Here is a 13,095-nt window from a genome sequence, read left to right as displayed (position 1 = left end):
CAGACTCACTGGGAACACTGTCCACCGACGTCAGAGCTGCTCACAGGGCACCCGGGAGCTTGCCAGGGAGCCCGGCTGCCTGTGTTTAGAACAATCCTGGTGGGCGAGCACGGGCCCCTCACCTGACTCCACTCAGTACCCTTCCCAGAGGGGAGACAAAGGCCGTGAACAGCTATGGAGGCGCTTCCTGCCAGTACCCCCCAGGCCTGGCTAAAGAAATCTCAAATACCCCTAAGGGCCTGGCTCCAGCGGCCCCTGCTATGGGTCAGCCTCAGAGGGATGATCATCTTCAATTGGCCCTGACTGTTCCACATTACAAGATAAACTGTGGGGTTAACTCAAGGCGTTATTACTTTGCAAAAGTAATACAAACTATTACTTTGTAAAGCCCTCTCTTATACAAGAGCGGTTGATGCAAAAACACTGCCACGTAAGATGAGAGTCCTCCTGTCTTCCTCTGTTCCGTGTCCTTGCCCCCCATCCACGTGTGGCCTGTGTGGACAGACAGCTTCACACACTCAGACTCTTCCCTCCCCTCACATCAGAGATGTGTGTCCCTGTTACTGACATGCAGGGAGGGGCTCATCATTTGGGCACACCCCATGGTGCTCTGAGCCCATCATCACCTATGGTGGACATTGAAGGAATTTCCAGGTTTTCCTTTTCAGAAGCCACGGCTCAGGCCAGTACCTAGAATGTCAGAGGTTGGGGGCTTAGGGAGGGGTCACTGCCCAACCGTGCCACCTTGGACTCAGAGTGCCAGCCCAGGGAACCAGGCAGGCCCAGCTCTGACCGTGTCGCTGGGCGACGGCTGGCTGAGACCTGGGGCTGAAACACCTCCCACACCAGCCAAGGAAACAGGCTCCACGTGAGGCCTGAAGCCCCTGAAGGGCTCTGGGACAGGAGGAGAGCCCGAGCCTTCAGCTGTGATGTGCACAGCACTGTCTGTCCCTGTCCTCCACCCAAGGGAACTCACCTTGGTGACCCTGCTGGAAGGCACAGGTTGCTGACATTCTGACACCTGGGAGGGGGCTGGTGGGAGCCCCCAATACCCCCCATGCCTGGACCTCCAGCAGAGCCTGCAGTTTGAGACCTCTGGTTCAGGAGCTGGGACTGATGGGGCCCTTGGGGATTCCTGTGCTGCTGGAGGAAGACGGGGGCATGGGGGTGTCCATGGCAAAGAAGTGAGAAGTGGAGGTTGCCAGCGGTAAACAACCTGCAGCCTGCTAAGCATTTCCATTGTTTTACAGATGGGTCTAGTAATGGTAAAGCTTCTTATTCTGGCTCGAAAAGTCAAGTTTTCCAGATGCCTTACGCTTCAGCTCAAAAAGCGCAACTTGTAGCTGTAATTGAGGTGTTGACTGTTTTTGATATGCCTATTAATGTGATTTCTGATTCTTCATACGTGGTTCATTCCACACAGTTAATTAAAAATGCTCAGTTACTATTTCACAAAGATAAACAACTGATGACAAAAACAAAAAAGGGGGAGAAATAGGGATTACGGAACAGCCCCTACACAACTGAATCTAGCATTATTAACTTTAAATTTTTTGAGCCTGCCCAAAGGCCAGGTGTTATCAGCAGCTGAACAGCATCTACAGAAACCAGATGCAAAGACAGAAGCAGAACAATTGGTTTGGTGTACAGATCTGATAACAAAAGGTTGGGAAATAGGTAAAATAATAACTTGGGGTAGAGGTTATGCTTGTGTTTCTCCAGGACCGAATCAACAGCCGATTTGGATACCATCAAGACACCTGAAACCCTTATCATGAGCCAGATGCCAAAAAAGAGATTCCGGAGGATCCCGAGGACCCCCTGGTTGCAGCCATGTTGAGGCTGACGCTGGGGAGGACCCCAACTGTCACAAGCAACACCCGTCGAACACAGCCACCCACCTGGGGACAGATCAAGAAGCTGTCACAGATGGCAGAAGAAAACCTGAGGAAAGAGGGACAACCAGTCACAATGAGTAATTTACTGGTAGTTATGATAGCGGTTATCACCACTGCCATTAGTATTCCTTCAACAAGGGCTGACACAGAGAACAATTACACTTATGGGGTATATTATCAATCTTGGCTGGCAATAATGCCTGAATGTAATCACTCTATGACATATTTACACATGCTTTCTGATCTCAGTATTTACCATAATAAATCTGCTCCTATAATTGAGGCATACTGCCCTCAAAAACCTATTTGTAAACAAAATAGAACCTGGCCAGAAATAATGAACGTCCTTGTTTAGGAAGATTGCATTGCAGAACAGGCAGAGGTGCTGTGCAGTGATTCCTATGGAATCATTATTGATTGGTCCCCTAAGGGGATGTTTAGCTTGAATTGCACCTCTCAGTCTGCATGCCATGGCCACACTATGTTCAGCTGGTCTGAACAAACGGTCAGATGATAGAAATGATAAGAAGTACGGCAAAAGTTCCCATTATCTGGAACCATGGCGGTATAGTGGCACCTCAACCTCAAATGATATGACCCGCTCTAGGAGCTTCACATAAGGATTTGTGGAAACTATTAACAGTTCTTAATAAGATCAAAATTTGGGAAGGAATAAAAAAGCATCTAGAAGGGCACTCTACAAACTTGTCTTTGTATTTGCAAAATTAAAAGAACAAATATTTAAAGCATCCCAGGCACATCTGACCTTAATGCCAGGAACTAGAGTGCTTGAAGGAGCTGCAGACAGATTAGCAGCTAGGAACCCATTAAATGGATAAAAACACGCCAGGTGCAGTGGCTCACACCTGTAATCCCAACACTTTGGGAGGCAGAGGCGGGCGGATCACAAGGTCAGAAGATCGAGACCATCCTGGCTAACACGGTGAAACCCCGTCTCTACTAAAAATACAAAAAATTAGCCGAGTGCGGTGGTGGGCACCTGTAGTCCCAGCCACTTGGGAGGCTGAGGCAGGAGAATGGTGTGAACCCCGGAGGCGGAGCTTGCAGTAAGCGGAGATTGTGCCACTGCACTCCAGCCTGGGCAACAGAGCGAGACTCCATCTCAAAAAAAAAAAAAAAAAAAGAAAGAAACAATGTTTATCACTGGCTTGCTGTCAATAAATATGTGGGTAAATCTCTGTTTGAGGCTCTCAGCTCTGAAGGCTGTGAGACCCCTGATTTCCTACTCCACACTCTATATTTCTGTGTGTGTCTTTAATTCTTCTAGCGCCGCTGGGTTAGGGTCTCCCCGACTGAGCTGGTCTCAGCAGGAAACAATCTAGCAGGGGTGGGGGGATCTAACTACCGTTCCTCATACATGCATTGAAATTGATTATATAAAGTGGTGAAGTGTGATTGCATTCACATAAACAGTGGCGTGTTCTGGGATCTAGCAGACAATCTTAACTTCAGGAAATGCCATCACATTTTACTAGCTTTGAAAAAAATGAATAAAATGACATAGCTAAATAGAACTCAAGCAGGACCTGTGAACGGCAGCATGGAGTGCATAAGGGGATAACGTACTGATGAGGGAATTCATATACCCAGCAGCCCAGGTTTGGTGCAGGCTGATAAAGTAAAGACAAGCCCCAAATTAAACAAATGTGAATAAATTCCTTTGCCTGCAGACAGAGCAAATATATCGGTAAAAGTGGCTACAGGGCAAGCAGAAAAATGCAACAAATCAGAATGAATGCAGGGAGCCATGGTTCCAGCACAGAAACAAATATTTCAGGAATACAGGTAAGAGGCACATGACAAAACAAAACAAAACAAAAAACCTGACTTTGCCAGAGCTCCAGTGTCATGCTCATGGCTGAGGAGAAACAATTATCTCGCTGGGAATAAGTGCAAGTCGGGGAACGGAAGGAGTCCTGAGCTCGGCTGACTGCATGTCCCCAGGGGCCCGGACAGGCAGCACAGTGGCCTCTCTACCCTCGAAGGTCTGTTTCTTGTCTGCTTCCTCCTTGGGAGTGGCAGGCCCTGGTGACCGGCCCAACCTCGGGGGTGCCCAGCAGCTGGGCCCCCCACCACATGCCTAAGTCTGGCCCTCTCAGATCTGCCTGTCTCCTGAGCTGGAGAACAGAGCCCACACCTCTGTCCCCGACACTCACCTCCCATCCAGTTGATCTCCCCGAGGACCTCCCCACTGACAACTCCCACCTGGATCCCCTGGCCCTGGTGGGGCATCATTCTTTCAAAATAATCCACGACTGGGTGCAGTGGCTCATGCCTGAATCCCAGCACTTTGAGAGGCCAAGGTAGGAGGATTACTTGAGCCCAGGAGTTTCAGATCAGCCTGGGTAACACAGCCAGACCTGTCTCCACAAAAAAATATTTTTTAAAAATTAGCTAGGTGCAGTCCAGCCTGTAGTCCCAGCTACTTGGGAGGCTGAGGCAGGGGGATCACTTGAGCCCAGGTGTCAGGCCTCTGAGCCCAAGCTAACCATCATATCCCTTGTGACCTGCATGGATACATCCAGATGGGCTGAAGTAACTGAAGATCCACAGAAGAAGTGAAAATACCCTTAACTGATGACATTCCACCATTGTAATTTGTTTCTGCCCCACTCTAACTGATCAATGTACTTTGTAATCTCCCCCACCCTTAAGAAGGTTCTTTGTAATTCTCCCCACCCTTGAGAAGGTACTTTGTGAGATCCACTCCCTGCCCCCAGAACATTGCTCTTAACTCCACTGCCTATCCCCAAACCTTTAAGAACTAATGATAATCCCACCACCCTTTGCTGACTCCTTTTTTGGACTCAGCCCACCTGCACCCAGGTGAGATAAACAGCTTTGTTGCTCACACAAAGCCTGTTTGGTGGTCTCTTCACACGGACACGTGAGACACCAGGAGTTCAAGGCCACAGTGAGCTGTGATCACACCACTGCACTTCAGCTTGGGCAACAGAGAGAGACCGTGTCTCTTTAAAAAAAAAAAAAAAAGCCATCAGCTGGCTCAGGGTAGCCACCTGCCAAGAGTCCCCAGCTGAGCATAAGACTTGCTTCCTAGGATTTACAGAGCTCCTGTGAAACTCAGTTGTTTCACTAATCGTCACACGGAGCCAGTGACTTTCAGGCCAGCCTTGTTCCCACAAGTGCCCTCACAGGTGGGCTCTCCCGTGGGCCTGGGCACCGGGCGCTTGGCCTGCCCTGCTATGGTCTGGACGTGAGTGGCGATCTCTGTGATCCCTGCACCCCTCGCCTCTCCCCCTGCCCTCTCTGCAGCCCTGCCCCTGGCAGCCCCTGCCCACCTTCGCCTCTGTGCAGGGCCACAGGCTTCCTTGAAGCAAATGCTAGAACTTTGCTTTTTTTAAAAAAAAAAACAGCTTTATTGAGATATTGAGATAATGAATGGGTTTTTAGTCTATACACAAGGTTGAGCAATCATCACCACTCTCTAGCCCCAGAGTATTTCCAGACCCCAAAGAAACTCCGTGGGCCCTAGCAGCCCCTCCCACTCCTCCCGTCCTCCACCTCCAGGCCCTCACCAGTGCCACATTCACCAAGCTACACTATGGGCTTGCCTTCGTGTGACTTCTGTCTATATCGGTTTGTCTATTCTGAGCTCATCATATAAACTGAACAATACAACTTGTGGCTGTTTGTGTCTGGAATCTTTCTTTAAAAAAAAAATTCGCTGGGTGCGGTGGCTCACGCCTGTAATCCCAGCACTCTGGGAGGCCGAGGCGGGGGGATCACGAGGTCGGGAGATCAAGACCATCCTGGCTAACACGGTGAAACCCCGTCTCTACTAAAAACATCAAAAATTAGCCAGGCGTGGCAGGCGCCTGTAGTCCCAGCTACTCGGGAGGCTGAGGTGGGAGAATGGCGTGAACCCGGGAGGCAGAGGCTGCAGTGAGCCGAGATCATGCCACTGCACTCCAGCCTGGGTGACAGAGCAAGACTCCATCTCAAAAAAAAAAAAAAATCACTTTTATTTTTGAGACAGGGTCTCCCTCCATTGCCCAGGCTGGAGTTCAGTGGCACAATCATAGCTCACTGCAGCTTCAACCTCCTGGGCTCAAGGAATCCCCTCACCTCAGTCTCCTGAGTAGCTGGGATTACAGACACGCAACACCATGCCTGGTTAATTTTGTATTTTTTTGTAGAGACGAGGTCTTACTATGTTGCCCAGACTGCTCTGGCACTCCTGGGCTCAAAAGATCCTCCTGCCTTGGCTTCCCAAAGTGCTGAGATACAGGCGTGAGCCACCACACCCGGCTATTTTTATTTTTTAGTTGACACATAATAATTGTACATATTTGTGGGGTACGTAGTGATGTTTCTGTACATGTAATGTATAGTGATCAGATGAGGGTAATTAGCATACCTATCATCTCAAACATTTATCGTTTCTTTGCATTACAAACACTCAATATTCTCCTTCAAGCTAGCTGAAAATACATAATTTTTGTTTTGTTTTGTTTTGAGACAGGGTCTCACTCTGTTGCTGTCTTCACGGAGAGCAGAAGCAGAGGCTTTGGGAAGCCAGTGGGCCTTGGCCTCAGCCCTGCCGGCAGAGGGTCCCCACATGTAGCTGAAGTGCCAGGGTGCTCCCGAAGTCTAAGCCCTTGTCTGACATTTGTCAGGAATGTCGGGTGAGGCCTCTGGGACCGGGCGGGGCGGGGCGGGGCGGGGCGGGACCAACAGCGCATACTTAAGCGGCCCGGGCGGGTACCGGCGTCCCGCCATGGCTCTGAAGCGCGTCCTGCCCGTCCTGCGCCCGTACATTCGCCGCTTCGTCCCGCTGTCCACGGCGCCGGCCTCCCGCGAGCAGCCCGCCGCGGGCCCAGCGGCCGTGCCGGGAGGTGGGTCCGCCACGGCAGTGCGGCCGCCGGTGCCCGCCGTGGACTTCGGCAACGCGCAGGAGGCTTACCGGAGCCGGCGAACCTGGGAGCTGGCGCGCAGCCTGCTGGTGCTGCGCTTATGCGCCTGGCCCGCGCTGCTGGCGCGCCACGAGCAGGTTCGCGGGGTGCAGGCGGGGGCGCGGGGCTTCTGCCGGTCCCAGGAGTCTTTACGGAGCTTCCTGGCGTGAACCGGGTGCCTCCCAAGCATCTCCTGGAGCAAGGGAAGCCAGGAAGGGAGGCGTTTCCTGCAGTCCCCCTCGGATCTCGCAAATTTTCCTATTTGTCGATGTCTACCAACTAAAAACAATGGTCGTTTTAATATTTACGATATATACCACTTGTGGGAATACAGAGTTATCACTTGGAATTTAAAATGGAGTATTATTCATGTTAACACAAGAGAAGCCTGGTGTAGGGCTCATAGCCTGGGACCCCAGAGTTCAGTCCTCAGGACCCAGCTGCTTCCCAGACACGGCCACTCTGAGCACACTGTTGGGGGAAAATGGGAAGCCCCTCAAACGCCCAGCTTTGAACACACCCATGGTAACTTTAAAAAGTGTGAGGGCTTTTGGTGGGTGGGGGGTCAACAAGCAGAACACTGTTTTAGCTGCATCAGCCTAGGGATACTAGAGATGACGGTTATCTCCAGGTGGCCCTGGGAAGAGTTTGCAAGGTTCCGTTTGTTGGCGCCGATTTCTCAGGTGAGACTGTACAGAGGTCGGGGGCTGCACCCCTGGCCTCACCAGGAGACGGGGGAAGGCGGGGGGCGGTGTGAGATGAGAAGCACTGAGCCACACTTGAGCTTAGGTGAGGCCTCGGCGGGTGCGAGGTGAGGGCAGGGGTCCACGAAATCAGAGTCAGGTGCTGTTGGCCCAAATCCCATGAGGAGCGTCACGGTCAGCCTAGGACCAGTGGTGGCGGGAGTGTGGAGGATGGTGGAGGAAGGAGCTGAACTGGACAGATGGTGGCCTCTGAGAGGCCATTGCTGTGCTTGTGCACACAAGGATGCCTTAAGGTCAAGCTGTTGCCATGGAGAGCCCAGGCCAAGGAGACAGGAGGGTGAGAAGGGACATCCCAGGTAGAGGAACTGGCAAGGGGGGGGATGGTGATGTGGAGGCTTTGGGCAGTGCCCACATCTAAGGGGCATCCCAAAAGAGCAGCCAGTGCTGGTGGTGCTGCGATAGGAGGAGGAGGCAGCAAGGCAGGAATGCCAGGGGAGGGAGTGGCCAGCCACAGGGCAAGGACAGGCATCCTAGGTGGCAGCTGGGGCCAGTCGTGCAGAAGCCATGCCCACCTTGTGGCCGAGATGGAGCGGGGACTAGGAAGGCACCAGGTCAAGTTTCTCTAGGCACGGCCCTAAGTGTGGCCGGGGTGGAGCGGGGGCTAGAAACGCACCAGGTCAGGTTTCTGTAGGTACAGCCCTAAGCGTGGCCAGGATGGGGAGGGGACTAGAAAGGCACCAGGTCAGGTTTCTGTAGGCACTGCCCTAAGCTTTCTTGTCTAGATTCAAGATCAGTTGTTGCACAGAGAAACCAGCAGAGCAGGGTGTGGGGTTTGGTGCCCAGTCCGCTGCGGGGAATGCCAGGTGCTGTTCCGTGACTGTGGGAGGAAACTGTCAGCTCTGCTGTCCCTTGGATGCCTTCTTGAGGCAAGTGCCAGGGCTCAGGGATGGTGCTGTGGGTACCTGGAAAAGGCAGGGCATCCAGAGGCGACCTGTCCCAGGCTCCCCTAGGGTCCTGCCTGTGCCCTGGGAAGCCCCTCGGTGGGGTCTGTACTGTTGTCTTGCTAGTGGTCCCATGGGTGTCGGCAGCCTCAGCACTGGAAGAAGGCAGAGGCCAGGTCCTGGGCTTGTGAGCTGCTCACTAGAACCTGGTCCTGTGAGCACGCCAGAGGGTGTTCCTTCCCTCACCCTCTGGGCTGTGGGGAGATTCCTTCTGCTGAGCCAGCACAGGTCTGTGAGGCACCCGTGCAATGAGGCCATCACATCTGCCACAGGTGTGTCAGGTTGCAGTAGTTGATCTTTGAGCTGCTGCCTTGGATGGGGACAGCATTGGGGCCCGCCCTTGCTGAAAGCTGGACTTTTTGAGGAGGGTTTAGGAAAGTCCCAGGATTTCCATGACAACAGCACTGAGGTTGGGTGTGTGCCCTCACAGAAGGGACAGGACTTGTGGTGACAGTGGTTCCCTGAGTCGGAGGTGGGGAGAGAACCGGCTCTACCAGTGTTACTCTGCACACATCCAGTTGAGTCTTTCACAGGGGTACAAGTGTATGTGTTACTGGTGCAGGTTTCTAAATCCTCGAAGGATCTCCTCACCTGAAGAAGATGTGGGGCTGCCCTGGTCTCAGGTAGTGCCATGCGGGGGCATCAGTGCCACCAGGATGGTGTTAAAGTGGTTGCTTTGCTCTGGAGTCAGCTTCAAAATTACCAGCCCCAGGCTAGGCATGGTGGCTCATGCCTGTCATTCTAGCATTTCAGGAGGTCAAGGCAGGAGGATCACTTAAGGCCAGGAGTTCAAGACCAGCCTGGGCAACATCGTGAAACCCTGTCTCTACAAAATATTTTTAAAAGTTAGCTGGGGCCAGGCGCTGGCTCATGCCTGTAATCCCAGCACTTTGGGTGGCCGAGGCGGGTGGATCACCTGAAGTCAGGAGTTCAAGACCCGCCTGGCCAACATGGAGAAACCCCATCTCTACTAAAAATATAAAAATTAGCCGGGCATGGTGGTGTGCACCTGTAATCTCTGCTACTTGGGAGGCTGAGGCGGGATAATCGCTTGAACCTGGGAGGTGGAGGTTGCAGTGAGCCGAGATTGTGCTACTGCACTCTAGTCTGGGCAACAAGAGCAAAACTCTGCCTCAAAAAAAAAAAAAAAAAAAAAAAAGTTAGCTGAGTGTGGTGGTGCATGCCTGTAGTCCCAACTACTCTGGAGGCTGAGATAGGAGTGTCGCTGAAGCCCAGGAGTGAGACCCTGCCTCTAAAAATAAATAAATAAAAAACTTGCCAGCCCTGCCTGTGTGCTTCTGCAGCCCTGTGCAGGGAGCTTCCAGCCTCAGCCCGGGCCCAGTCCGTCAGCCCCCCATCTTTGTGAATAAGCATTCCTGGAGTCAGTGCAGCCTGGGCTTCCGCCCCTTCATTTAGTGCTGGCTGTGCAGAGGCGAGTAGTTAGGTAGAGAGAGACTGCATGGCCCTGTGCGGCAGTCGTGCAGTAGACACATTGCCCACCCTCCCTCCTGTTGTGTTTCTGATGATTCTCTCAGAGCGGATGTGGATGAGCCCAGTGATGGTTTTCAGGTCCCCAGTTCTGCCCCGCCTGCCACTTGGGTGATCTTTGATATGTTTCAGACCCATCCTGTTCTCCCAACTATCCCTGGGTGCTGCCGGCAGGAATGAGGCCTGGCTCAGGCTCAGTGGGAGACGGAGAACATGTCAGCATGTTCATTTTCCAGTTTCTAATCCTCTTTATAAAAGAACAAAATGCAGTAAAGTCAGATTCTGCTTGGAGGCTGCAGGAAGGCAGGGGTGAGTGCCTGGGAAACCCTGGTCCTTGGGGCTGCCCCATGGCGTGCCCAGGGGTGATGGTCAGGATGCGTCCCCATGGGGCACCAATGTTGAGGGTAAGGCTGTGGGGCCGTGTCTGCCTGTCAGCAGGCGTGTGGGTGCTCAGGGCTGGCTTGGGTATAAGTGTTTGACTCACTAATGCTTTTGCTTAGACTAGAAGTTGTTCCCGAAACTATGGCCTCAAGAGATGCTCCCCACAAAAAAGGAGTTCTAGTATCCATTGGGTTTGAGAAATCCCAGGCTCTTCCTGTGTTGGGGCTGAGTCGGCAGGGGCAGCAGACACGGCACGGAGGTGTGCTTCTGAGCATCACACTCGGCCCTCCTCTCCCAGTAGCCTCTCATTGTCCCTGTCCTTCCTGCCCTGGCTGTCCCCTGTGCTGGAGCTCCCACAGTTCTCCATGCCATCTCCCCGCCTTGGCAAGCCCCACTCCTGGATCTGGGTTAGTAAACACCCCTGCCCCACCCTGCAGGCACTGCCCCATCCCCCTGTCCTGAGTCATAGGCAGAGTCCCTCCTTCCCCTTTGGGGTTCCTTTACCACCAGGATGTGAGATCCTGGTTAGTTTCCTTTGGTTGTTTCCAGTCTATAAAATGTGCTTGGTGTATGGCAGCTTGGGACATCTGAATGAGCGACGTGGTGAAATATGATTGGAGGAGATGGACAGTTCCCGGGCAGCATCCATCAGAGTGGCTGGTCAGCCCCAGATGACCCTGCAGAGCCCATGGGTCGTGGGGTGGGAGTCATCTCACAGGCCCCTGTGGACTGTCACCTAGCTCATTGTCCTTGTAGCCAGGGCATGCCTCCCTCCAGCTGGGCGCAGACTCAGCCTGAGTTTCACACGTTTGTTATTTAGCATCCATTCGGGGCTGGCCTCATGCCAGTCACACTGTTTAAGGGACTTGGGATAAGAGGGAACAAAACATTGAAAAATCTGGACACTCAAGTACTAGAAAGTCAAGTTAGATCCTCCTCTTCCCCAGCAGAACTGCCAAGGTGTGGATACAGAGGATGGTCTCAAAATGCCTGCTGTTGTCCCCAGGGAGGCCAGCCACTCTCCTTTTTATCCACCAAGCAGTGGTCAGGCACCCACTGTGTGCGGCTGGAGTGACTCATGGGTGGGGCCCTGACGGGGCAGAGTCCAGGTGGGAACAGTGTCCTGAGGCCAAGCAGGTGGCACCTCCTGTGGTCTTTCTGCCCTGGATGGGAACTGGAGTGATGGACAGAGTGGAGAAGCAAGCGGCTTTAGCTGGTCTTCACCGTGAAATTGACGCTGAAAGCCCGGTCGCCAAGAGACCATATCAAGGCCGCATGGCTGGGGTGAAGTGTTGTGGTCGGGGATGAGCAGCGGTGCCCTGCTGGGGAAGGAGAGTTCGGGCAGCCCAGGACAGCGGCTTCCCTTTGCCTTTCAGCTGCTGTATGTTTCCAGGAAACTTCTGGGGCAGAGGCTATTCAACAAGCTCATGAAGATGACCTTCTATGGGCATTTTGTAGCCGGCGAGGACCAGGAGTCCATCCAGCCCCTGCTTCAGCGCAACAGGGCCTTCGGTGTCGGCGCCATCCTAGACTATGGAGTGGAGGAGGACCTGAGCCCCGAGGAGGCAGAGCACAAGGAGATGGAGTAAGGCTGCCCGGTGTCTGCGGGTGTTCTGATCATGGCCCCGGAGCACCCAGTGGGAGCAGGTGGAACGTGTCCAGCTGCTGGGCTTCAGCCTCAGCTGGGCGGAGGCCAAGGCTAGGAGAGCTTGGTCAGCCCAACTACCGATGACCCTCCTGGGTTCTGCCTGGAGTTCTTGCATTTTTGCTTCATGTGGATGACAGCTCTGGGCTTTCATGGGAGGCCTGGTGTGCGTGAGGCCTGAGGAGGCCGAGCACAGAATGGCCCTTGGCCCTGTCTAGCCCACCGCCTGGAGGGGCACAGGCACCAGCACGTGAACCAAGCACTCTGCGAAGAATGGTTGGTCTTGCCTGGATCTCCCATGAGCCAGGGACTGCTCCAGGAAGTGGAGGGAAACACGGTCTTGTTGTTCTGTCCTGATGCCCAGGAGGGCACGTCAGGGTGGTACCAACTGCACACTCACTGCCCAGGGAAGGGGCTCTGTATCAGGCTAGTGACCTCCAGGAGTCGACTCCAGGCCAGCCTGCCACACCGCTCCTGGCTTCAATTCGATTCTCCACTGACACTGGGGCAGGGGCCAGGCCTGGGAGGTTCCACACCTGCAGGGCAGGCTGAGGCCAGGCAAGGGTCGGGCAATGGGACCTGCCTGCGGGTCAGGAATCCCTGCAGAAGAGAGGCTGTAGCAGAGCCTCCTCCATCGGGTCAGGAAATGTTTGTGTAAACAGCCAGGTAGCACAGACTCTCAGTCTTGGGCCAGACCCTCCCCGCCACAGCAGCTTCACTCTGCCTCGGTAGGGCCACAGTAATTGGAATTTCATATAGTTTTCTTGTGTCACAAAATATTATTCTTGTTTTGATTTCTTTCAACCGGTTTTTTTAAAGTAGGGTCTTGCTCTGTTGCCCAGGCTGGAGTGCAGTGGTGCCATGGTTCACTGCAGCCAACCTTCTGGGCTCAAGTGATCCTCGCGTCTGAGCCCCCTAAGTAGCTGGGACCACAGGCACGCACCACCATACCTGGCTAAGTTTTAATTTTTTTTTTTTTTGTAAAGATGGGATCTCCCTATGTCTTCCTATGTATTTGGGTCCTCTGCACCCTGACAGCAGCCG

General features: G+C 53.3%; 1 protein-coding gene across 2 annotated transcripts in view; it reads left to right on the top strand.

Annotated features, from left to right (window-relative positions):
* The first annotated feature begins 6,651 nt into the window (after positions 1 to 6,651).
* Positions 6,652 to 13,095, top strand: part of LOC116459292 (proline dehydrogenase 1, mitochondrial) — a 23,813-nt gene continuing 17,369 nt past the window's right edge. Inside the window, exons 1-2 of one of the 2 annotated variants that reach the window (XM_032139678.2) lie at positions 6,652 to 6,930; positions 11,783 to 11,991. In XM_032139678.2, coding sequence (XP_031995569.1) covers positions 6,658 to 6,930; positions 11,783 to 11,991 — 482 coding nt within the window. In that variant the 5' untranslated portion in view covers positions 6,652 to 6,657. Of the gene's footprint in view, positions 6,931 to 11,782; positions 11,992 to 12,021; positions 12,478 to 13,095 lie in introns of those variants that run through there. The other variant, XM_032139679.2, reaches the window with a different exon arrangement.

This window comes from Hylobates moloch, unplaced genomic scaffold, assembly GCF_009828535.3.
Source record: "Hylobates moloch isolate HMO894 unplaced genomic scaffold, HMol_V3 SCAFFOLD_19, whole genome shotgun sequence".
NCBI lineage: Eukaryota > Metazoa > Chordata > Mammalia > Primates > Hylobatidae > Hylobates > Hylobates moloch.
Note: the sequence above shows the minus strand (reverse complement) of the source record. Positions and strands in the feature narration are given on the sequence as shown.